The sequence below is a fragment of the Microtus oregoni genome, unplaced genomic scaffold (assembly GCF_018167655.1).
Source record: "Microtus oregoni isolate MIOR12 unplaced genomic scaffold, Mior012 000046F_ref0000063, whole genome shotgun sequence".
In the NCBI taxonomy this organism is placed as follows: Eukaryota; Metazoa; Chordata; class Mammalia; order Rodentia; family Cricetidae; genus Microtus; species Microtus oregoni.
This window is the reverse complement of record NW_024543220.1, coordinates 19364681-19390082: the sequence shown is the minus strand read 5'-3', so window position 1 is coordinate 19390082 and position 25402 is coordinate 19364681. Positions and strand designations below refer to the sequence as shown.

The 25402-nt window shown below is 48.3% G+C and overlaps 1 protein-coding gene across 2 annotated transcripts; it reads right to left on the bottom strand.

Annotated features, from left to right (window-relative positions):
* Positions 1-169: 169 nt before the first annotated feature.
* On the bottom strand, positions 170-25043 carry Smarcb1 (SWI/SNF related, matrix associated, actin dependent regulator of chromatin, subfamily b, member 1). 2 transcript variants are annotated; one of them, XM_041635167.1, is made up of 9 exons: positions 24760-25043; positions 21039-21177; positions 19313-19442; positions 14717-14854; positions 12776-12903; positions 9488-9654; positions 7949-8139; positions 808-939; positions 170-489 (listed from the first exon to the last, which is right to left on the bottom strand). In XM_041635167.1, the coding sequence occupies exons 1-9, from the start codon at positions 24850-24852 to the stop codon at positions 450-452; spliced, it is 1158 nt and encodes a 385-aa protein (XP_041491101.1). In that variant the 5' UTR covers positions 24853-25043; the 3' UTR covers positions 170-449. The 2 variants fall into 2 exon arrangements, with proteins under 2 accessions (XP_041491101.1, XP_041491103.1); XM_041635169.1 differs by having other exon boundaries at positions 21066-21177.
* Positions 25044-25402: the final 359 nt, after the last annotated feature.

The window sequence follows — 25402 nt, the reverse complement described above, 5'->3', positions numbered from 1 at the left end:
GGCTCTGCTTTGGGGTCCTTACGGCTGGCCATGGACACCCAGTGATCTCCACTCATTCCCTGAGAATCTGAGGGCAAGCAGGGAAGGACTGGCCCATCAACCTTGGCCACACCACTCCCACCCACACAGGTTCTGCTTCACATTTTTATACTATCAACACCAAAGAATCTGAAATTGTTATTTTTTATTTAAAAAGTGTTGCTAGCCCTGTCTGAGGCTCCTATACAAAAACAAAACACAACCCAAAAGAGGCTGCTTCCTGACTAGACTTTGGGGGACAGTGCTGGAGCTTAGCAAATGGAATGTGTGCTGAAGGAAGGCACCTGGGAGGCCCTACCCCATTCCTCAGGATGGTACCAGCTGTCCCTTTGCCTCTCTCCTTACCACAGAGGAAGGAAAGGCAGTCTTTTGAGATGCTCCGTGGAAGTTGAGCATGAACGATGACTTCATCACCAGGCTGGGGCAGTGTTGGCGAGACGCCTCATTCGCCTGAAGTAGAAGAACAGGTGGTCAGCTGGGGCTGGTCACAGCTCTGGTGGCCACCCTCCTAGGTTTGTTATTTTTCTAGAGTAGCTAGGTATGGGGCCCATCTAGCAGGAATGGTCTCCAGCCTTTTCTTGACCTTGCCAGTCGGCTGCACAGGCCCTGGTTATCTATATAGAAACGCTGAGACTTGCTAAGGGATGCTGTTCTCTTCAAGGAAATGCACCCTGGGGCCTGATACCCACAGAAACTTCCTCTTAAAACTAGGTTCCTGGGGAGATAATCCCTGCCTCTGCCAGGGAAGACAGGTGCCTGTGGGTGTACCTTGTGTTCCGGTCTTGATCCCGGATCTTCTTCTCCATCTCTGCATCTGTCAATGTCTCCAGTAGGGGGCACCACTGGTCAGCATCTCCAGTATTTCTGATGGCAATCTCGACTGTGGGAAGTGGGTTCTCACTGAGGGAAGGGAAACAGAGAGAGATAACAAGGGCACGTTAACAGAATGGCAGCTTGGAGGTCCCCCAGAAACCACTGCTTTCTACCCTGCCATCCCTTAGCAGATGGCCAGGGCACAGCAGGAAGGTCTACTTCCTTGTCCTAGCTCTCCCCCACAGCAATGCTGATGGGCAGCTGAGGGATGACTTTTGTCACTGAGCCTCAAGCATGATGCCAGGACGTGTCCAACCGAAACAGTACTACCTACAGCCCAGACAGCCTCCCTTCAAAGCTGATTCTCCTTGTAAGAACTGGGGAGCTGCTGGCTATGGAGGTGGTTTCTTTGGACAAAATAGTGTCTCGGGTACAGATGACTGATAAAGACTATAGCCAGACCTATCTACCCAACACTGACCAGGGCCAGTACCTACCAAGACCCACTGATCCAGGGAAATACTAGGAACACCAAAGGGAAGGGTACGGAGAGTTGTAAAAGGACTTCTCTAGAGGCCCCGACCTCCTCACAGAAGGCCACTGGGCTGGCCTCTCAACTTCTCAACTGTTCTTTATACATCTATCACTTGGCTTACTTCATGGGGTTCACACTAAGCCCTGAAGAAGCCAGCCTAATTGCTTCAAGACAGGCATCTGGTTGGCAGAGAACCGAGCCTAGAAATGGTATCTCCAGGCTTAGAGCCCTTTAGAGACCACCTGGACTCCACCCTAAAGTGGGAGGGGTCAACTGTTCAAGCCTCTTGCCAAATGGGCACAATGGTGGGAACAAAATGGGATGAAGGCTGCGAGGGCACAAGTACTGGGGGATGGGGGTGGCTATGCTGCTCTGCACCTTGCTTTCCAAGCTGGTAAGAGGAAGCTAAGGAGGTACCCAATGTGTCACAGCAAGGCTCTAAGCAGGTCCCCCCCTCTTCCCCATCACACTGGCCTCCCTACTCTACTCACAGTCCTCATCAGGTGTGCCTACCCGCTGTCCTGCAACACCTTCTAGCTCTGGAAAAGGAGACAACAGAGCCCAAGTCATACAGGGCAGATGAAAATGGGATAAACAGCTGACTGGGATGTTTTGGTCTGTCTAAAATATGGGAGCCTCGTGTACTGTTGGGAGGCTTAACATTAAAGCAGCCAAAATTCATTGCAGAGGCCTCTTCTGAGCCAGACAGGTCCTTACATGGCCTCTCTTGGGCTTCAGGGACAGTGGACTTCACAAAAGCAAACCAGATTTGATAGCAGTGGCAATTCTTCATCACTGCACCAAGTCAGTACAGGCCAAACCTGGCAGCTGAGAACACCCTAGCCCGAGTCAGAAAGGCTGGGATAAGACCTTGGCATAAAGCTTTCAGGGACCTTTAGCCTGGATCAAGGCCAGAGTATGGGTAAAGCTAGCTTCTTGGCAGACATGGGTCTGACTTACTACCAAAGCTCAGCTGACATCTATACTCACAGGCCCCACAGAACCTGGAAGCCCAAACTCCTGCTGGTGATTTAAGAGGCCGGGGACCAGTCAGCCCCCAACCCTGTGGTCCCAGGGCCAGCCTCAGCAGCTTCATTTGGAAATCCAGGAACAGCCCAGGCAGACTCATCCTCATTTCCAGATCAGCTCCCTTGGGAGGTCAGATTTGAAAGGTGCCAAACCCAAGCAGAAGGAAGCAAAACATGTTTTTCTCTGAATTTAAAGAAGAGCTAGCAAACAGGCCCAGAGTCCTTTGTTTACCTCCTTGACTCTGGCACACAATGGATTTGTTCAAAACTAGAACTACTACAGCTGACCATGGAGGATGGGCACAGAGCCAACACTAGCTGCCTCAGCTCTGTGGGACACGCAAGCAGAGCTGCTGCCTTGAGTCCCAAGGCTGTGAGCGGCATCCTTTATTCCAAGGGGATTCCTATTCATGAACTCTGAGGCCAGGAAGGAGCCCGGTCATTCTCCAGCCACACTAATCCCATGCAAGGGCTGCCAGAAAGCAATGGTGAGAGGAAAGACTGACGCTAGTGGAGGGCACTTAGTTTATTTCTGATGTAAGGTGGTGGTGGTGGTTTTATAAGACAGGGTCTCTCTGTGTAGTCCTGGCTGTCCTAGAACTCAATGTATAGACCAGGCTGACCTCAAACTCAAGAGAGCTACCTGCTTCTACCTCTCAAATGCTGGGATTAAAGGTATGCGCCACCATGCCAGACCTAGATATAGGACTTTGTCTTCTGTGATGTACAGGCAAGCTGAGAAGTTGTTACCATCTCCTCACTATAAAGAAGAGAACAGGGACATAAGAAAGAAATGACCTGCCTAAGGCCACTTAACTGGGGGGAAAGGAAACCAATTCTATACTCACCCTTAGGTTTATAAGCCATAGCAGCCATGCCCCTTAGGGCATGATTAGAGACCCACATTGGTTTTTTTTTCCCCGCCCCCGAGACAAGGTTTCTCTGTGGCTTTGGAGACTGTCCTCGAACTTGCTCTTGTTGACCAGGCTGGTCTCGAACTCACAGAGATCCACATGCCTCTGCCTCCAGAGTGCTGGGATTAAAGGCGTGCACCACCATCACCTGGCTAGGCAATGCTGTCTTAAAAGTGACACAAACACACGAATGTGTACTGGTATACATATATATGATTGTGTGTGTGTGTGTGTGTGTGTGTGTAGCAACCAACTAAAAGAACCAGATGAACTAGACTGTTATTTTATTTCATCAAAATAACAACTATTGTGCTGCAAAGGACACTATCAATAAAGTGAGGCAACTCAGAAGATGGGGGAAATATTTACAAATCATACTTACTAAGAAATGTGTGCCCATACTATATAGAAACTTTCAAATCAGTAAGAAGAGCCAGTTAAAATACAGGCTAGTGTGACGACCTGAGTTCACGCATGGTGGAAAGAAAGAACTGACTCCTAAGTTGTCCTCTGACCTCACACATGTGCACATACCTTCCCCGCAAAATAAACTGGGGTAAAGTAAATGGCCTGAACAAGACATTTTCAAAGAGGTACACACATACACACAAAGGACCAATCAATGAAAAGATACTCACTAGGAAACACAACTCTAGCCTATAATCATTTAACACTCACCAGGACAGCTACAGTCAGCATGGCAAAACAAGCCCTGGCCAGCATGATGAGCCTGTACCCACACTGCTGGTGGTTCTGTAGGATGCTGCAGTCACCATAAAACAACTCAGCAGCTCCTCAGATGGCAGGTGTGACAGCAGATCATATAATCCAGGCTCGTAGAAGGCTGGGTCAGAAGCACTGTCATGAATTATATACTAGAGGCTACCCTGGGCTACAAAGTAAGATCCTGTCTCAATCAAACAGCAAAACAAAAGTTAACCAGCTACCGTGTAATACAAGATACTGCTACTGGGTGGAGAGCCGGGAGAACTGACAAGAGTGGTTAAGCAAACACAAAATGGCCTTAGCATTATTTACCATAGCCAAAAGGTAGTAACAACCCACAGCAGAATGGACACGTTGAATGTATATATTTAAGCAATGGAATATTATTCAGCTATAAGACTGGAGTTCTGATAACACAGATCACCCCTGAACACATTATTCTATGAAAGTAGTTATCATAAGGCTACACAGTGCCAGCTGGGCTTTGTGGCCGGACCCTGGCTCCACAGAACGAAACCAACCAAACCAAACACTCAGAAGGCCAGGCATGATGACTCAGAACTATAATTCCTCATTTAGAAGAAAGGTAAAATCAGAAGAAATTAGAAGAAAGGTAAGATCAGAAGTTCAAGACCTGCCTGAGCTACAGAATGAGTTCACTGCCAGCAACTCAGTGTGAGCCTACCTCAAAATCAAAAAGTAAAAAGACACCAGATCTTTATCTTAGGACTTAGGAGGCAGAAACAGGTAGATCTCTGAGTTCGAGACCACCCTAGTCTACAAGCACGTTCCAGGACAGCCTTAGGTTCAACCTCCAGTAATCCAAAAATTAAACAAATTTTTAAAGTAAATCAAGTGGTTTGGTGTGAACTGTCTCTCAATGGGTTGTTATAAAAATAAAACCCAGGCTGGGCTGGTTGGCGGGGTTCTACTAGGACACCTACCCACATCTAACAAGCGTGCACACCTAACCAGTCCGAGCGGGTTCCAGCAGTTCCCCTACCTAACTGCTGATGATACACCAGCAAAGAAGCATGTTTCTCTGTCCCTCATTTAGGTTCAGCTGCCAAGCCCTCTGACTGAGCACACAATCTTGGCAGGGCTGTGGGTATAAGCAGCCCCAGGGGGCAGACACAGTGACTTGGAGAGGGTCGTCCAAACATCTGCTGTACTCCTCCTGCCGCAGCCAGATCTCACCCAGTCAGCTTCACCTTGGGCTCTGTGTTCACCCCCAGTCACTGTGATGGGGGAGAGTCTTCTGTTTTGTGTTAATTTCATTGGTTAAATAAAGAGACTGCCTTGGCCCTTTAATAGGACATAAAATTAGGTAGGCGGAGTAAACAGAACAGAATGCTGGGAGAAAGAAGCTGAGTCAAGGAGTCGCCATGATTTCCCCACTCCAGACAGACGCAGGTTAAGATCTTTCCTGGTAAGCCAGCTCGTGGAGCTACACAGATTATTAGAAATGGGTTAGATCGATATGTAAGAGCGAGCCAGTAAGAAACTGGAACTAATGGGCCAGACAGTGTTTAAAAGAATACAGTTTCCGTGTAATTATTTCGGGGCATAAGCTAGCCATGTGGGTGGCCGGGTGCCAGGAACGTAGCCCAACGCTCTTAATACAACATCACTGGGTATGTGAGGAGTCAAAGCACATTGGCAGCCACACATATCTTTTTCCGGTGCCAGACAGAATGCCCTTCACTGGCCCCTGGCTTTGGAGCATAGAGACTGGCTCAGGAGAAGTTATTGGTAATTTTGCTGTAGGCATTTCTCCTAAGAGCAGCAAGCTCCCTGGTGCCTAACCTAGCTCTATTCCTCATCAAACCCATTTCCCCATATCTGTTGTAGCCCCTCTTAAAAAATTTTTATTTTTTGTCTGCTTTATTGAAATTTTGAGTATGCCTCCATTTATGTATGTGTACCAGGTACACACAGAGACCAGAAGAGGGCGCCAGATCCCCTGAAACAAGTGACAGATGGTTGTGAGTCACCCTGTGGGAGCTGGCAATCACCCTGGTCCTCTTAACCACTGAGCCGTCCCTACAGTCCTTGTCATAGCCCTTCTGTCCTCATTCTGGTTCTGAGATGTTTGATGTTTGTGTTTCTCAGTTCTGCACTCCAGGAGCCTGGAGCCCCTTACCAGTTTGTCACTCTCCCTCCCCATGCTTCTTGTTCCTGCCCTGGTTTTATCAGGTCTTCTAATGATTGTGCTCACACATATGCCCTGTGACCAGCAGCTCTCTCCTACTCTAGACACAACCAAAGACCAGGGACCATGGGATGGGTACAGAAGGGGATGGGACATGGACATGCAGAGAATGGCAGACTGCCTGGAAGGAATTTATGTGCTTCCAACATGAAGTGACAGAGGTTTAGAACTTAAGACTTGTTTTAAGGGGTCATGGAACTCAATGCTTGTCCCATTCTGTACATGGCAGAAACCAGGCCAGGGCTCCTACAAGGAGGCCCTGAAAGTACAGTAGGGACAACAATCATTTTCTTGTGGTAAGTGGTTAAGAAATGCCTGGTTCCACATAGGCAAGGGCGAGATGATGCTGTGCTCAGAATGCAGGAAGCATCAGGAGTTCCAGCTGCTCCTGTCCTCTGGATTTTTATACTCTGATTCTCAGCTAGATCTCTTGCAGTGTGGGGAGCATCCCAGCTGCCCAGATGGTATAAGACACAGGACAGGTGTTCAGAGCTCGTCAGGCCCGCTTGGCTGGGAAGATAAAGTAGCCCTTTCTAATCCCCGAAAACAATGCTTGGGACATAGTCCAGGCATCCAGGCAAGTCCCAGTGGAAGGGACATTCATTTGATCAAATATCTACCAGGGTGGCCCTACATTTTTATCCCCAAGGATTTGAAATCTGAACTCAGAACTAAGGACCACAGCAGAGTCAGGCCCTTCCTGTCCTCACCTGAGAACTCACACAATGATCCCTGAGTCCTTATATAACACTACTCATGACTTCCAGGGGGCTTGCTCGGGGGCACAGAAGAACTGCAGGTGGCCAGGAATTTATCAAGCAGAAGCCACCTAGGGTCTGATAATGTAAATGCTGCTAAGTGTTGGCAACAGAAGAAAACGATGGCAGCAGGAGCCATCATGAGCAAAAAGTTGCATCTCTCAAGCCCTGACCATAGCACGTGGCTACCACACAGCACTGTGAAGGCCAATACCTGCTGCTGCTGAAGCAGCCAGAGGCCAGCTGCATGCAGTTTAAACTAGGTTCCCACTCACTACTGATTGTGGACGGGGCCTCTGTGTCAGTGTCACGCCCAGGACCCGTACAGTGTTACCGGGCATCATAAGACCTCAGATTTACTCCAGGGAACAAAACTGCCCTACACTGGCTCTGAGGCCTGCTGGCCTTGGCTTCATACACGGTGAGTGGACATGTTGGCGGCACCCATAAGTAGGCTTCCTTGGAGGAATAGGGAGGCATGGGACAGACAGCAAGACTACAAAACAAAGCTGACGGCCAGTGAGCTACTGGAGGAGCGACAGCAACTCAGGTGCCTGCTTAGCACATCAAGGGCTCATGCCCTTCCCTCTCCAAACACTTTTATTAGTTTATGTGTTTGGGCATGCTGCCTGCATACCCCTTATTCCTGCTGCTCAGAGAACGGTGGATCCCTGTGGAGCTGAAGCTACCTCTCTCCAGCCCCTTTTCTCTTGCTCAATGAAGCTTATTCTTGGGAAACTTAGCTTTATCTGGCAAACCTAGCTGAGTCCAAAAGCTATTAACAAACTCTCTGAATTGCCATGTCTTTGCCAAAAGCCCTTTGTTCTTGCTTTTGCTAAGCATTCCAGTTCCCGGTGAAGTCTTCTTCCAATGTAGGCGAGAAAGTAGACAAAAATGTGAAAGCAGAGGGGAGGTTACCTTACCTAAAGGCGTAGGTCTTCTGGTGCCAGCTCAGCTGTCCGCGGATGCTGTATGCAATGGTGGTGACAAACTCCCCGCCCAAACCCAGCTCCGAACACAGCTTCAGGGCAAACTTCTCCGGGGAGTTCTCCTTCTCTGACATGTCCCATTCAAACTGATCCACCAGGGAGATGTTTCCCACATGGATGTTCAGCTGTGGCCAGAACCAATAAGCACAAGTGAGGGCAACCCAGGAATGCATGAGGAGGGGATAAGCCATTCTCAATTGCCAGGTTGCAGTGAATTCTGCCCATAACTCAGGAACTAAGAGCCAAGGCTGGCCTCACACACCCAGGTTGTCACTAGACACTGAGGTTCTGGGCACCTGATCCCACCTTAGCCTGACTTCCCATGTCCCTTGTATCTCATGCTGACCTAGCGTCTTCTTTGTCCTTTACATCTGTGGCAACTGATCTTTATGCAGCTATGCAGGCCACATAGGACTCAGATTACAAGCCATTCTTCAGATATTATCCCTGAGTCTGTTTTAAGTCATTGTCTGTACCTACTGTCACTGATTACAATCATGTTGCCAAGTAGCCCACAGGTACACCTGCCCTATCTGCTCCTAACCCCTTAGAGAGATACTTATTCCCAGACACCAGCTCCAGAGCTGTCCTCTGACCTCCAGTCATCGCGGCACACATACTAATAACAGTGGGAAAAATTCAGCACAGCAAGACACAAGCATCACAGCACACAAACTAATAATAAAGCTAAAAATGCCGGGTAGTGGTGGCACACACCTTTAATCCCAGCACTCAGAAGGCAAAGACAGGTGGATCTCTGTGAGTTCAAGGCCAGCCTGGTGTACAGTTCCAGGACTAGTTCCAGGACAGTCCAGGGCTGTGGCCAGGGCTACACAGAGAAACTGTGTCTTGAAAAAACAAAACAACAAAAAAGTAATAATAAAACAAAATAAATAAAGTTAAAAAAATTCAGCACAGTAAGATATTTTGCACCCATTAGGATAACTATTATTTAAAAAGGAAGTAAGGGCAGAATGAAGGAAAGGAAGGAGGGAGGGAGCTAGTAACGACTTTTGGTGACTACAGGGAAATACTGCAACTTCGTGCACTGCTGGTGGGAATGTAAACCGGAACAGCTGTTGTACAAGTCTACAAACTATTAAAGGATGGCTGAGTGACCTGGCAATGTCACCTTGTGAGCATAAACACCAAAGAGCTGAAAGCAGGAATACAGACAGGTGTATTTCTGGCCCAGCACAAGACTATCACATTGATGTCACACACGTCACTGTGGGTTCTCCTACCCTGCCACCAGCTGCTTTCACCTTCTAACTCTGGGACCAGCTCAGCGCCTGGCAAACACAGCAGCACTGGCTGCCCTACCCACAATGTGACACTTTCCTCGAAAACTCAGCCCTCCCTCTCCTGAGGACACAGTCAGGTTGTCCCTGAAAGATGCCTTCCCCAGAAACCGCATCCCACCAAGGAACCGTGACCGACTTCCAGCGAGGGCAGGGTCCATTTTGCACCTACCTTGATGATGACACGCTGGTCAGATTGGTCCTCCAGGATGCTGTCTGTGGGGTAGGACTCAATCTGCTGCCTAATGGCGGAGGCGATAGCTGGCACAAAAGTCAGCGGGTTCAAATCCAGGTCATCACAGAGGATTTCTGAAAACATCTCAGGGGTCATTAGCTTCTCTGAAATCAGAAAATGCAAACATGCCAACCTATTTTTAGTGCTTCAATTTATGGTGCTCACACCTGTCCTGGCTTCTCCAATCTCTTCCTTCTTTGTCAACCTCCCCTCATGCTGATGTGGATGACTGGGCAACTGAACCTGGCCTTCCCAGATACTCAGAGAGGCAGAGGAGGAAGCATCCTTCCCCTTCTAGCCCATACAGTGCAGACATCTGCCCCTGAGGAATCTTCCCGTGGCTCACAGCCCATGAAAGCAGATGTGCTCTCAGAACCAAACCTGGGCAGTCCGATCCAGGACATGTCCATCAACACAAGGATCCCTCTACTGTTCTTTTGCAGCCACACCCCCTTGCCTGCTCCTCCTCATCTGTGATATCTGCTTCTAAGACTTGAGCACTTGAAGCACTAGAACCAGACCTTATGTAACTTTGGGAGTAACTCTTTTCTAGTAAGAAACATTCTTCAGAGAAGCTAACCATGTGGTGAAAATCTTTAACCCCAGCAGATGGGAGGCAGACACAGATGGATTGCTATGATTTCAAGGCTAGCCTGGTCTACATAGTGAATTCCAAGCCAGCCAGGGCTACATTCTGTCTCAAAAACAACAAAAAAAGTAACCAACCAACCAATCAACAAGAAAATCTTCAGAGATCCACACAGGTTGTTTATTTTCAAATTAGCATTCTTCGGGGGGGGGGTCACATTTTATTTAAGTATTTATCCACTGAAGGCCATCTAGGCTTCTAGTTTCTGGCTCTGCCGCACATTCACATGCAGGTTTCTGTGTGAACTTCTCTGGGACACATGTCCTCCACTGCAGCTCTCACTCGTCCAGCAGTCACAGGTTCAGGTTTTGCAGTTTCTCAGCTCAGGCTAGACATACATATTTCCACGAGTGTAAGGGACTCACTTCTTCCACTTCCTCACTACTGCTGTCACTAATTTTAATTTGCACACCTTGAATGGCTGATAAAGCAGAACCTTTCCAAAGTTTACTTCCATCTGTGTATCTTTGGTGACATGTATCTTCGTGTCTTCTGTCCCCATTCTAGAGTACTTTTTCAGATTTATTCTTATGTGTGTGGTCATTTTGTCTGAATATGTGTCTGTGTACCACTTATATGCCTGCTGCCTATAGAGACCAGAAGGCATTGGATTTCCTTGAAATGGAGTTGTAGACAATTGTGAGCTTGAACCTGGGCCCTCTGGAAGCGCAGCCAGTGCTCTTAACCTCTGAGCCACCTCTCTAACCCACATCCTTATTTTAATTAAATTGTTTGCTTTTTTTGAGTTTTTACCATTTGTTCTTTCACAATTTCAAGTACTTTAAAGTACCTTGATCATATTCCATTCCCTGCTCTCTTTGTTTTAGAGACAGGGGTTCCTAGCTGGCCTGTAACTTACTCTGTAAACCCTGAGCTCAGAGATCAGCCTGCTTCTGCCATCTGGGTGCTGGGATTAGAGGCATGCACCTCCACATCTGGCTGTCTTTTCACCCTTCTGACAGGGTTTTTTGAAGAGTCAAGTTTTGAAAGGTCCAGGTTTTGGTATTTTCTGCTCTAGACTGTACTGCTGGTGTCAAGGGATTCTCTGTCTAGCTCTAAATATCCAAGAAAGACTTTCTCTTACACTTTCCCCAACAAGTTTCATGGTTTTGTGTTTTATATACATTAAGTCTGTGATTCTGGAGTTTAGTATTAGGTGTAAGATTAGGTCAAAGTTTATTAACTTTGTATACTGAAGGGTTCTAGCATCATTTTGTCAAAGGACCATCTTCCCTCCAGTCAACTGCATCTGCATCTCTTCTGTCTCAGAAGGGGTAAGCACATATATGGCCTTGTGACGTTAGAGACGAAGCAGAGGGTAAGCTGTGGGGAGGTACTGGACTGGGGCTGAGCACTGGAACTACACATGCTTGCCATGCCAACCCCGTAGAGCAGTGGCTCTCAACCGTCCTAATGCTGCGGCCCTTTAATACAGTTCTTTATGTTGTAGTGACTCCCAACCAAAAAACTACTTTTGTAGATACTTCATAACTGTAATTTTTGATATGCAGGACATCTGATACACACCCCGCTACTCCAGACCTAACCGTCTCACAGGAGGAAGGTAAAGGAAGGTAGAACCTGAAATTCACACACTACTGTCACTGCTAGTGCTTATGTTTTGTTTTTGTGAGAGCCTAGGCTGATCATGATCATGTGATCCTCTTGCTTTACTTCCCAAGTCCCAGGATTACAGGTACATGACATAGTACCTGATTTTAGAAATGCATTTTGTTTTTAATTTTTTGAGACAGAGTTTCTCTGTAGCAATGTCTTAGAACTCACTATGTAGACCAGGCTGGCCTCAAAATCACAGAGATCTGCCTGCCTCTGCCTCCCGGTGCAGAGATTAAGAATATGGGGTCACCACCTCAAACATAAAACAGTGTCTCCCCATGGCTTTTTCAAATACCCTAAGTGTTGTTGATCCCTCCTCCTCCCTCCACCTGTTTTTTCCATGCGGATATTTTTTCCTATCTACATTTTATGTTGCTGACCAGATCAAGCCAGCCATTAAAGTCCTCACGACCACACATTATTTATTTATTGACAGTTGGAAGCATAAGGTAGCACTTATTTCTTGAAAACAGGAAGCTTAAGGTAGAGCAGCCAGGCAAGGCCTTTTCTGATGAGTGAGTGTCCACTCTTGTGCCGGTCTCACTACTGCAAAGGCAGATGGTCACTAAGTGGCCCTCATGCTCCTCTACATAACTTCACTTCTACTCTCTGCCATGAGCTGAAGCAGTGTGAGGCCTCGGCAGAAGAGAACCTTACTTAGCAGCTGAACCTTGAATTTCCCAGCTTTCAGGCACACACACCAGAGTGAACTGTTTATATTTACTTCTAAATTGCTCAGGTTTGAGTACCTGTTATAGCTAAAGAAAGCCAACCAAGGTACATACCCAGTCTACAAGGAATGGTGCATAGTGGCAGACCCAGAATGAACCCAGAGTTTGCAGCCTTAAGGACCAGGCCACAAAGCTTCAAATGTCAAGTCGAGACTCTGCCTGGCAGGCAGCAGATTGGAAAGTGGGCCATTTTCATATGAGGCCAGGAAAAGCCGACTATCCACCTACCATTCATGTTCCAGGTAAAGGCATCACGTAGCTTCTGCCCATCGATCTCCATGTCCAACCGGATGGGCACTAGCACCTCAGGCTGAGATGCATTCTCATGGATCACAGCTGGATCATGGTCATCAAAGCTGCAGGGGAAACCACAGCTGGCAGTAAGGGCTCCTGTAGTGGCATCTCTTTTGTATTTTAATAAATAAACCTTGCCTGAGGATCAGAAAAATCAAACAGCCACAATGGCCAGCCTTACAGATCAGGCAGCAATGACACACACTTTTTTTTTTTGCCTCTGCCTCGAGTGCTGGGATTAAAGGCGTGTACCACCAACGCCCAGCTGACACACACCTTTAATCCCAGTAACCACCTGAGTTTGCCACAGAAACCAGGTGGTAGTGGTACACGCCCTTAATTCCAGCATTAGAGAGGAATATAAGACAGGAGGAGACAGCTCTCAGTCTCAGTCTCATTCTGAGATTCCTGGAGGCAGGGTCGCCATTTTGGACTGAGGCAGAGGTAAGAGCCAGTGGCTTGGCTGCTTTGCTTTTTTGACTGTCAGGTGAACCCCAATTTCTGTCTCTGAGTTTTTATTAATGGTGCATCAGGCTCCAGGTTTCCTTACACCCAGGTCACCATGGACAGTTTCTAGCTTCCCTTGGCACCGTGGTTACTGGAAGTGGTTGAAGGGAAAGGCCATTCCTTAGAGTCATTTGTCACCTAACACAGAGGCAGCACAGAAGACGTTATCAGGGTCTCAAGGCGAGTCTAACAGGACCGCAAATAAATAAAACGACAAGCTCAAACATGTCTATGGTTAAGGTCTGCAGCAAGGCGGGGCAGTGTGCTCCATGAATGCATTGGGAAGAGCCAGGAAGCTGCTGCCCTAGAAAGAAGAAAACCTAGACATGCTAGTAAGGCCTAGTAGCTCATGACTGTAATCCTGATACGGGAGCCCCTCTGTGTGCTGTGATTACCATTAACAAATAAAGAAACTGCCTTGGCCTGTTGATAGGGCAGAACTTAGGTAGGTGGGGAAAAGTTAATGGAATGCTGGGAGGAAGAAGGCAGAGTCAGGGAGATGTCATGGAGCCGCCAGAGTCAGACATGTCGAATCTTTGCCGGTAAGCCACTGCCATATGGCGATATACAGATTAATAGAAATGGGTTAAATTAATATAAGAGTTAGCCAATAAGGAGCTAGAGCTAATAGGCCAAGCAGTATTTTAATTCATATAATTCCTGTGTGATTATTTTGGTTCTGGGTGGCTGGGACAAACAAGTGGCCTCCTACATAATCCCAGCACTTGGGAATCTGAGGCAGAATTGTCAGGAGTCTGAGGTCATTGTGGGACACAGAGCTAGACCCTGTCTCAAAACAACAAAAACTACCCCCTCTCCTCAAGACTCAGCAAACATCTCAGAAGAGGGGTGGTAAAACACTAAGGCCACAGGTCAAAGCTTAACGACCCTCTGACGGGAGCAATGCCCTGTGTACACCTTGATTTTGGCCTATGAACCTCTTTCAGACTCCTGACGTCCAGAACTGGGAGAGAATAAATCTGTACTGCTGTAGGTCTCTACAGTGCTTTGTGTCAGCAGCCACAGAGAACTGACAGAGTGGGAGTCACATGGACAACACCTGAAACACCCGAGACTGGCTGTGGGCATTAGATGAACCACACAGCACGGAAAGGCCTAGGGACTGTGTCCCCAAGAACTACAATGAGGTGCTAGGAAAGGGGCAAAACGTGAGAGAACAGAGCAGGGAGCCATGGAGGATGGGAAAGCCAAGGTGATGTCTTGGAAGTGAGAGAACAGCATCCGAGGCAGGGTAGCATTTGTAAGAATACAGGTCACTGACCAGCGCCTTTCTGGAAGGGAGACTAAAAGACACGGAGGACGAAGGGGAGCTTGGAGCAGAGCCCAAGCACTGCAGCGCTCACTCACCACAAGGGGAAGGTTCTCTTCTTGTCCCGACCCATGCGGTTCCTATTGATGGTGGTGGAACATGGCACAGCGTCCAGATGGTGGGAGCTGTTGGGCAGGGTGGGTACCCACTGGCTGTTCCTCTTGGCCTTCTGTTCCCTGGAGAGACAGAGAAAGAGATTAACCCCTTCCGACCAGGAGTCAGGTTCTGCTCCCTCGAACTCTACTCATGCTCAGTGGGCACTACTGTGCCCCTGGCAGGCTCCAAGCTCCTGTGGAGGACGGACATCTGGGCATTTTTTACACTGTGAGACTCCTCTTGGCACCTAGCGGCACCTATGTGAGAAGAAGGGTGAAAAGTATTAGATACAGGGCAGGGCATAGTAGTGAAGCTTTAATCCCAGCACTCAGGAGGGAGAGGCAGGTGGATCTCTGTGAGTTCCAGGACAGCCAGAGTTAGATAGACCCAGTCTCAAAACTAGACAAATGAGCTGAACAGTGGTGGTGCAGTCCTTTAATCCCAACCCCAGCACTTGGGAGGCAGAGGCAGACGAATCTCTCTGAGTTTGAGGCCAGCCTGGTCTACAGAATGAGTTCCAGGCTCCAAAACTATTGAGAAACCTTATTTTGAAAAAACAAAAAGAAGAAAAAAAATAAGGCAGACAAACCAACAAAGAGAGGTTATCAGATAGCCAGGCACACGCTGGCCCTAACCATGGCCACGATGCACTGCACCACATGCTAGACATGGCTTGCACAGAAACACATCCATCATTAGGGAAAGGAGAGTAAGACAGACTTTCCACAATGCCCTGGAAAGGGGAGTCAGATGCTGAATCAGGGTTCAACAGCAAAGGAGACTTGATATGACTAGGTCAAACTGACTACTCTAATTCCCTCCCTGCCCCAGCCTCAAAAGATGGCAATGCTGTCGAGACAAAGCCTGGGGCAGCAGGAGTAAGATAGTGTGTCCTAGTGAAGGGCTCCAATTAGAGCTTTTCTTGAGTTCTTTGCCCAGCTGCTGGCTAAGAGACCCTAAATGCCCAAAAGGGATTAATGTGATAGATTTCTTAGGCGATGTCTTGATATGTTGCTGCCTTGGCTGGCCCTGACTTCCTTGGTTCAAAATAAGCCTTTTGAGTAGCTGGACTACAAATCCGGCTAGTTTAGATTTTAGACATGCTAGCCATTCTAAAATGCACTGAGACAAGGCTTCTAGTCTCTAAACTCACAGAACCATAGCAGTAAGGAAAATGGATTGATAAATATATTCTAGGAAATAGCACCGGAGATAGTCAACTAACCTATGCAACATGAAAAACTTTTTTTTAAAATATTTATTTATTTATTATGTATACAATATTCTGTCTGTGTGTATGTCTGCAGGCCAGAAGAGGGCACCTGACCTCACTACAGATGGTTGTGAGCCACCATGTGGTTGCTGGGAATTGAACTCAGGACCTTTGGAAGAGCAGGCAGTGCTCTTAACCACTGAGCCATCTCTCCAGCACGAAAAACTCTTTTTCCAAACTCCAAGTTACTCTTACTATTGGGAAAATTCCCAAGGCTATTTCACACTGAGGATCTGATCCACTGGGAGTTAGACAATGGAGGACCCTGGGGTTCCACAGTGCTCATTTGTCTCCCCTAGGAAGACCAAGGCTAGTAGACAGGGGACTCATGGGGTGCTGCCCACATGTTAGTTAGCTTTAGCTGTCTATTTGACACAAACTAGAAGCACAAGGGGGGAGTTTCAATGAGGAACCTATCCAGGCTGGCCTGTGGGCATTTTGTAGGGAATGGTCTTGATAGTTGACATGGGAAGACCCAGTCCATTGTGGGCAGCACCACTCCCGGGCTTGGCATCCTGAACTGTATGAAGAATGAAGAAGTTAGCTGAGCTGGGTGTAGTGGTACACACCTTTAATCCTAGCCCTCGGGAGGCAGAGGGAGATAAAGCCAGGGCTACAGAATGAAACCCTGCCTCAATAAATAAATAAATATTTTAAAAAGTAATAATAAAAAAGAAGAAAAAAGGGAAAAAACCAAGTTAGTGACACAAGCAGCCAGGCTGGGTACATGTTTCTCTTTGCCCTTGACTACGACAGTGAAGTGACTGGCTGTCTGAGGTTCTCCCTGACTGTACCTCAATGGTGAACTATACCTCAATTGTAAGCCAAATAAACTCTCTGTCCTTCTTCTGAGCTGCCTTCTGTCGGTATTTTACCACAGCAGCAACAATGAAGCTAGAAACCTCATCCTCACAGCCCAACACTGCTGCACGCAGAGCTCCTGCAGGAACTGTCCACTAGAGTTCAAAGTGAGGCCAACAGCACTTTCTAAGAAAGGTCAGGACTTTGTCTTTGGGGGCACAGTATGTAACTGTAACCTTTATTCAGAAGAAGAAAAACACCAGGGCCACTTAACACCTTTAATGCAAAGGTCAAGGGCTGGGGAAGGGAATGAAGCACAGTGCCGGGTTTGGCCAGTTTGGCCAGACCTTACGAAGTCTGCAGCACTGCAAGCCTGCCCCCGATCTTAACGTCTGCTTTCACCTTTGAGACCTGGACCACAGCCCAGCACTGGGCACCAGTTTGCTCAGGGCTCAAGGGCTGGGATAGCAAGACCAGTTTCCATCTCAGCCTCTGTGGACAAATGGTTCATGAGAGTGTGAAATTTTAAGTAGCAAATTCCTAAGCCCCACTCAGATAAGTGAGCCCTCTGCAGAGGGCTGGCTGTCTCTGCACCTTCCAGACAATTCCAGTGCAGCTAGGCTTGTTCTCTGGAAACTGCAGGTCTTCACTATTTACATCTTCTGTGCTAACGCCACCCCTTTACCCTCAAATCCTGTCCTATCTCTTCCTGCTCTCACTAAAAGAACTTCCCAAGAATCATAAGAAGGGACAGACTACCCAGTGACAGGGCAGGTAGGTTGCCAGGCCCAATGTCAGCCTGACTGAGCAACGCAGCTGCTTACTTCAAACTCTGGACACCCCTATCCCTGTTGTTTTGGCTTCCAAAGAGTCTACTCCCTCAGCTGGTCCTCATATGACACAATCAAGAAATTGTTTACCACTGGATAAAGGGTTCCCAGCTGACATGTGCAAACATAAAAGTGTCATCCAGATGTACATAATTTCCCTCTGTGACTTCCTGGGAAGGCCTACTTATCCTTATGTTCTTACCACATCCCCTGGGAACACAAGAATCTGCTGAGCACACGTCTACAGCGCCCACCAGCCTGGATGCATGCCACCCTCTCTGGGGGCTCAGGGGGACCAGAAAAGCAATCTAACAAGAAAGATCAAGAAAAATCCGGATGGAAATGATTTTCCACAGCCACATCACTCTAAACAATACCTTCCTCCCTTACTACTCTCTGGGTTTTGGCCATTAACCTCCGTTTCTTTCCTCTCTCCATTTTCTGATAAGGTCTCACTATGGAGCCCAGGCAAGCCTTTAAATGGCTATCCTCCCGGCTTCACTCAAAGCTCTGGGATTATGGGTGTGGCCACACTGATGAGCCATATTTTTTTTTAGGCTTTGAATTTATTTTTTTTTTAGGCTTTGAATTTTTAAAATGACACGAGTGACTGGGGATGCAGCTCAGGGGTAGAAAATGTTTTAGCAAAGAGGCCCCAGGCTCCATTCTCCACTCCACCTCCAAGAAAACAAGATTACAGAAGGCAAACATTCTTCCTGTGTTTGTATATAAGCCTCTTGTATTTCTAGTTATCTGTACATTACGGTCTGGGGTGTAGCTCAGGGGCAGATACAGCTCAAGGAGTCCTGGGTTCAACCTCTGGCACCACTGTACCCCTCACCGTTTTCAGTTCACTTTTAAGTCTAGATGAGTAGACACTACATACAACACAGTAAATTTTTAATTATTTGTCATTTTGCTGCCACAATTCCTTTCATAGAAGTTCTGCTATATGCTGGGCACTTGTGCTAGAGTCCACTGATCTGAACACATGTGAACATGGAGGGAACAGAATTTACAGAGCTGTCCCCCAACCTCCACATGCACGTCATGCCACACGTATAACTTCTCGAGCCCTACAACAATCCATCTTTAAAAAGTTACTCTTAAGAAAGAACTGTTAGCCGGGCGGTGGTGGCGTACGCCCTTAATCCCAGCACTCGGGAGGCAGAGGCAGGAGGATCTCTGTGAGTTCGAGGCCAGCCTGGTCTACAAGAGCTAGTTCCGGGACAGGAACCAAAAAGCTACGGAGAAACCCTGTCTCAAAAATCCAAAAAAAAAAAAAAAAAAAAAAAAAAGAAAGAAAAAGAAATAACTGTTAGAGCCAGGTGGTGGTGGCGCACGCCTTTAATTCCAGTACTCGGGAGGCTGAGGCAGGCAGGTCTCTGTGAGTTTGAGGCCAGCCTGGTCTACAGAGTAAGTTCCAGAACACAGGCTCCAAAGCTATACAGAGAAACCCTGTCTTGAAAAACCGAAAAGAGAAAGAAAGAAAGAAAGAAAGAAAGAAAGAAAGAAAGAAAGAAAACTGTTAGTATTGAGGCATCTGTACTAGCCTGCTCTTGGGGTCCTGACAGGCTATGTCCTCAGCTGTAGCCACTAAGAGCACCTCCTGTCAGGGAGGTCAGGAAGCGTACCTGAGGTAGGTGGGGGGCTCCGTGCTGATGGACACAGCCTTGTACTTCTCATCGTTGCCATCCAGAATCTCTTCCACCTCTGAGGCTTTCAGCAGCGTCACGCTGGTGGCGAGGGTGGTGTATCCATGATCTGTGAGCAAAGAGACCCCACTGTGGTTATCCCGCAGCAGTGGGGACAAGCAGCCAACCAACTTGAAACAGCACATGAGGTCCTCACATGCAGGAGGTGGGGAAAGCAAGGTGTCAAAACTCACTACTGCTGAGTGCTAGCCTCTTCCAAAAGGGCAATCTGGACTGAGGCTTTACCTAGACATCTCAGTGGAGAAAGCCTCCGGTGGGATGGATTTGGACGAATTTGCCTCTAAGAGCACTAGCTCAGGGGCAGAGATATTTGGGGTAGCTGCGGCTTAGTGGCTGCCAGGAAGGCTTCAGAATAACACCCCAGTGGGAAGAGGTCTGACACCACCATGATCCAACACAAAGCAAGGTAGGAGACAGAATGAGAGATGAATCCTTTTCTTTTAAAACAAGAGCCCAGAGAGTTGGAAAGAACTGTTTCACACCAAGCAAAAGTTACCGTCCCTGAGTCAGGCCAGATGTGCTGTCTGGAAAACAAGACAGAACTTCATACCGCGTGACCCCAGTTCTTCTAGGAACCTTTGACAAAAGTTGTTACTTATCTGCAGGACTTCCTTAGTTTTGCTGAAGACTCATTTGGTTATAGGAAAGGAAGGCACACGGCAGAAAGACCACTAAGACTTCATGGGAACTCAAGGAAGGGCAGGCAAAGCTAGACAGCCACCATGCTAGAGACTGTACTCCACTTGTGGCAGAGGGGACCCAAAGGAAACTCTTTTAGGTAAGAGTGGATATCTTTTAGTAGTGGATAAAAGGCAACTCTGGCTCCTGCATTAAAAGAATCCCCAATATACCACAACAGACAAAACTACATTAGCACCTACAGACAAGACAGACTAAAAAGAGCTAGTGAGCACGCATGCATGCACGTGCATACCCACCCAGGCCCAGGGCAGCTCTCTACAGGGTGCCTCTGCTAATCGGGAAGCAGTTTTGCCACCTGCCAAATAGCACGTTGCTGGAGGCCCCATAATGTACGAAGAGCATCCTCACTCTGTACAGAGCTGCCGCAGCCCAGAGCTGGCACTAGTTTCACTAGCACAGGTGGCTCACCTAGCAAGCCCCAGGCACAGGGCAGGCCACATGGAATGGGTACATGCACATGAGCTTAGCATACTGGTTGCCAAGATGACGGATTACAGGATAAATGTGCTCTGGGAGGGAAGCGGTGAAAGCCCCAGAGGAAAGTGAGGGCTGGGGCCACCATCTGCTACTAGGGCTGCAGGAAGGATGACTACGGCAACACACTCTCAGCAATGGTAGCGAATCACAGCATTCCTAAAACGTTTTGAGACCAACATGTCTTCACAGCACCTGCTACTGCCCTGGCCCCAGCCCCGGCCCCTCACACACCCACTGGTCCTGCCAGGAACACACAACAGTGGAGCATCAAAGACTCCCTGAGCCACTCTCACCTGGATCACGAGTGCACTGGCAGGGTGGCCTGCCCCTACCGGGAGCATCCGTAGGACGCTCCTTAGCGAACTAAGGTCAGGCTGCGATGAAGACACTGGAGTGAAAACGTTTTATCTTCATGACATAAGCGAGTGGTTTTGAAACAGGTTTACAAACCCTCGTGAAGACGCACCCTTAGTGTTAGGTTTTGTTTTTTTACCATGTGACGATGCAACTATTTTCTTCCTCTCTTCCACAGTGGCTAGTCGCCTCCACAGTGAGGGGTATCTCTTGTACAGAGAACCTCGGAACATACGGAGGTAGTTTCCCACCTATGGGTAAAGCAAGAAGGCTCATTATGAGGGTCAGAGCACCCATGGCCATGCCGAAGGGCCCGGGCATGGAGGGTTTGCTGGATCAAGCAAGAGCTACAAGGCCTGCAGACGCCAGCCTGTCAGCAGTCATAAACACGTTCTGCTGACATCAAGGGTTCAAGAGCAGTGCACATCTGGCTGGAATCTGTGTATCCTAACATCAGAACCGAGTTCCACGAGGCCTGACCAGATGTCTAATTGGGAGAATCCCAGACCTCAGTAAGAAGCTTGTGATTTTGATCTGGACTAAAGATTTTTTTGGCACTTTTCTGAAATCTAAGACTCCAGTGACCTCCTTTCATCTTAAGACGCAGACTTTGATATTTTTACAAGGCAATAAACACCAAAATGTCTTTAATTTTAGACAGATGCAATATAATTTGTCCTGCTGCCTGTGTTGCTTTGTTTAGTAACAAAACTCAAACCAGAGACACCAAAGAGTCGAACAAGCACTATATTAGTAATCCTGGACTATCATATAAATCACTTCTTCCCCAAGCAAGAGTTTCAGTTTGTTTGTAGCAATACTGTAAGGACAGCCTTCACGAAAAGCGAGTCCTGTGATTGTTATAAGGACCCATGGTCTGACTTTTCATAAATGATGCCTGCAAAGTCACACTACGGGGACAACCAGGGGATATAGTGCAAGGTGCTGGCTGGCTCTTTCTGCAAATTTGGGCCTCTTTACTCCCCTGCCAAAAGTTTAACAACTCTTAATGTTTTTTTTCTGATAAGATTCTCAGTATGTAGCCTTGGCTACATACATAGCTCTGGAACTAGCTGTGTAGACCAGGCTGGCCTTGAACTCACGGACAGGTCTGCCTCTGCTTCCTAAATGCTGGGATTAAAGGTGTGCACCACCATGCCAGGCCTTCCAGTCTGAATTCTGTTCTAGAGAGGATCACTTCTACTTTTTTTTTTTCATGTTCTCTACCTATTATAGTGTATGTTTATTAGGAGAAGTCATTACTTTTCTTCCAGGAGAGATTGAGACTAGCCAGAGCTGCTGAGCCCCTGCGCCAAACAGTCTATACACACACCAAAGACTCCTTGTTGCTATCTGGTTTGCGGCTCATTACCATCCAAAGGTAAAAGTACGGTTTTCATTAATTTTTAAAAAGAAGTCGGTAATGTTTTCCCCTGGCTACTGTGAGGGTCCTGCAGGGGGTCTGTACCACAAAGCCTTCCTAAGGTCCCTTCAGAGCTTAGGCCACGAAGGATAGACAGCTTGGTTTTTCCTGCGTCAGTCTTTGCCCTCTCTGGAATACAAAGCAAAGACTCTGGGTGTGGGCATTCATTTCTTTAAAGTTCTGTGACTTGTGTGGCACATGGGAGAGTGGTGGTGACAGTCACACACTGAAGATGCCCTCCCACCGCTCCACAGACGTCAGAGACACTGCTGGTGCTGCCGAGCCTGGCCCATCTGTCTGAACGCTGCAGTCATTTTCTAAAAAGAAGGGCCAAGGGCCATCATCTAGACAATACTGCCACAGGGCCCACAGAAAGCAGTCTACGATCCGAAGCAAGTCCCCAAACCAAAACCAGGCCCCAAAGAGCCAAAACCCTATGTGTTTTGGTCTCAGGGTAATTATTCTCATTCAACTGGAAAGGCCAAGAGTAAACAGGCTGAAAAAAGGTTGTGGTTAGCTCTCTAAAACCAAAACATGCTATGATGATGACCTCAAATAGCCATGTATTTATACATGAGAAAAATGGAACCAGCCAAGAAGAGAGCTCAGTGGAAGAGCATGTGTTTAGCACAAGGCTCTAGGTTCAATTCCAAGCACGAGAAAAAAGAAAGAAGTTGAGGAAGGGAGAGAGGGAAAAAGAGCAGGTTGTCACTTAGCCTCCCAAGGGGTTTTCCCTTCTGACCAGCTGTCTTCTCATTGCTCTACCAGACGAGAATTTTCTTTTCAAACCTAGCACCTCCCACTTAGAGGTAAGGCTAGGTTTACCCTTTCACACGTTAGGTCAGGTAAACCTGTCTTTCAACAAGCTGTTCTGTTTCAAATGCTGAAACTCAACCGCCTTATATACCCTGCAACTGAGCAAATGCTTACTGGCTAGCAGGGACCATTCCAGCTGTGGGAGACAGACAGACACTGACCGCATGTCCCCAGCACAGCCCTGTGGAACTGCAGCACTGAAATGACAGTGTGACCATGTCACCGCAGTCCCCACGTTTTCTTTAGGGAGAATGGAAACTCTTCAGTCCTGATGCTCCTGACGACACTGGTCCCATTACCTGGTACAGCTATGTCAAGAGCCATGAGGGGTCCTGAAAGCCTTGGTCTGCTGTGGGGTTTTATTCATCGTGCAGCACTAAGCTGTCAAAAACAAAACAAAAACCTAGCGAGCAACCAAAATCCAACCAATGCAACTAATGAACTGGCCTATACGACACTGGAAACGGCCGTCAGAAGGGAACTGCGGGCATCTGAAATGGCTTTGTCCAGCTCTCCAGGGTGGAGAGCACTTACCTCCTCACTCGCCTTATCCGTACACTACTGACGTCAGCACATCAGATATGCCCATATCTTTTGGGACAGGGTCTCGCTATGTAGGTCAGGCTGAACTCTCGCACCCTCTGCTCCTACCCCCTGTGTGCCTGTGTGCTCCGATTAAAGGTGCACCCCACTGCCTGGCCATCCAGATCTTTTTTACTTTTTTTTTTTTTTTTGAAGAAGAAGAAGAACTTAAGTTGGGTGTCGTACACTTGCTATTATTGATCCTAGAACTTGGAAGTCAGAGGCCAGGAGGATTTTTCAGAGTTCAAGGCTAGCCAGGGTTACACAGTGAGACACTGTCTCCAAAAGGGGAGGGGGAAGGACACATTAACTAGTTGGTGATTGCCCTTAGATGGAAGAAGGCTAGTTCGAGACCTCCATTAAAAAAAAAAAAAATCGCTGGTCCGAAGGGTCAGAGGCTGTCTCTTCTAGTTATAGATTAGCGACCCTTCAGATTTATTCCCTATAAAATCTCAAAATCAATTTAACAGACAACCAAAGCATGGTGCTTCTGCCTTAGGACCTCATCCGCCCAAAAGCAAACGTCCTTCTCTATCCACTTTCTACAGATAATAAAGACCATAACGCTTCCGCGGCCCACCTCAAAGGCAAGAAAACGAAGAGGTGAAAAGGCCTTCCTAAGCCCCATGCTTACAACTAGACATTTTAAGACCAAGGCACGGGGTGCACCAGAGCCGTCAAAGGGTTCAAGAGCAGTACTGCACCTCCACCTTCAAGTGCCCAGGGTCTTCCCGAGCATCCTTTTCGCATCTGCCTGGAGTGTAAACGGCTGGGCGCCACAAGCTAGGGCAGATGTTTAGGGTATGAACGATGTCAAGTGCTTTATAAAGTAAACCCAAAAGCGTCCAGCAGGCTCAGGGCCCGGTCACGCCTACCAGGCCACGCCCCAGCCGCGAGCACGCGCCCGCCTCCGCGATGAATGGAGGCGCGCAAACGGGGAGCACAGGGCCGCTGCGGGCTCGAGCCGGCAAGCCGCTGCCCTGCGGGAGGCTGAGAACGCGCCGCGGGCTACCTCGGAGCCGATCATGTAGAACTCGCCGTCGTCCTCCAGCTGGAACTTGACGGGCTTCTGCCCGAAGGTCTTGCTCAACGCCATCATCATCATGGCGGCGGGGGAAACCGGCAGCCGGGATCGAGTTGGAAAGAATCCGGTGGGCTGGGGCGGGGCCGAGGTGCGCTGGACCGAAGGGGACGGAGGCCCGGAGGTGAAGAACTTGCCGGGCGGGCGCTCGAGCGACTACTGGGTTCCTTAGCCGCCTCAGCAACGACGAGCAGGCCACCTTCAGTGCGCATGCGCACGGGGTTGACGCTGACGTGCGCGCCGCCGCCCGCGCAACACAAGGCCGAGCGCGTTCCCGCGGGCCCTTAAAGGCACCCGATCTCTTTTCGTACCTCCCACGTCTGGTATGGAGGAAAACTTCTCAGCGATATAAATAGCCACGGAGGCCCTGACTCAGGCGGTGGCTTTCCTAGTCTCACGGCCGGGGCTGGCACTCCGCCCGAGGGTGAAGAAAAGAAATGAGACGATACGCAGAGAGAAGGACCGTTCCCTCTCAAAGCCTGAGGGAGTCTGGGTGGGCATGGCGACTCCAGGCTGGCAGTCAGGTTCTCCACCCGAAAGTGCTCTAGGAAAGCTGTCTGTGCTGTAGGCCCAA

Bases quoted from the DNA above. Each gene is read 5' to 3' on its own strand.
- Smarcb1 (XM_041635167.1), bottom strand. From the start codon at position 24,852: ATGATGATGATGGCGTTGAGCAAGACCTTCGGGCAGAAGCCCGTCAAG. The intron at 12,904-14,716 runs GTGAGTGAGCGC...TTTCCCCTGCAG, and splicing joins AAGAGAACCTTCCCCTTGTG to CTTTGATGACCATGATCCAG. The intron at 940-7,948 runs GTAAGGTAACCT...CCCTTCCCTCAG, and splicing joins CAGAAGACCTACGCCTTTAG to TGAGAACCCACTTCCCACAG.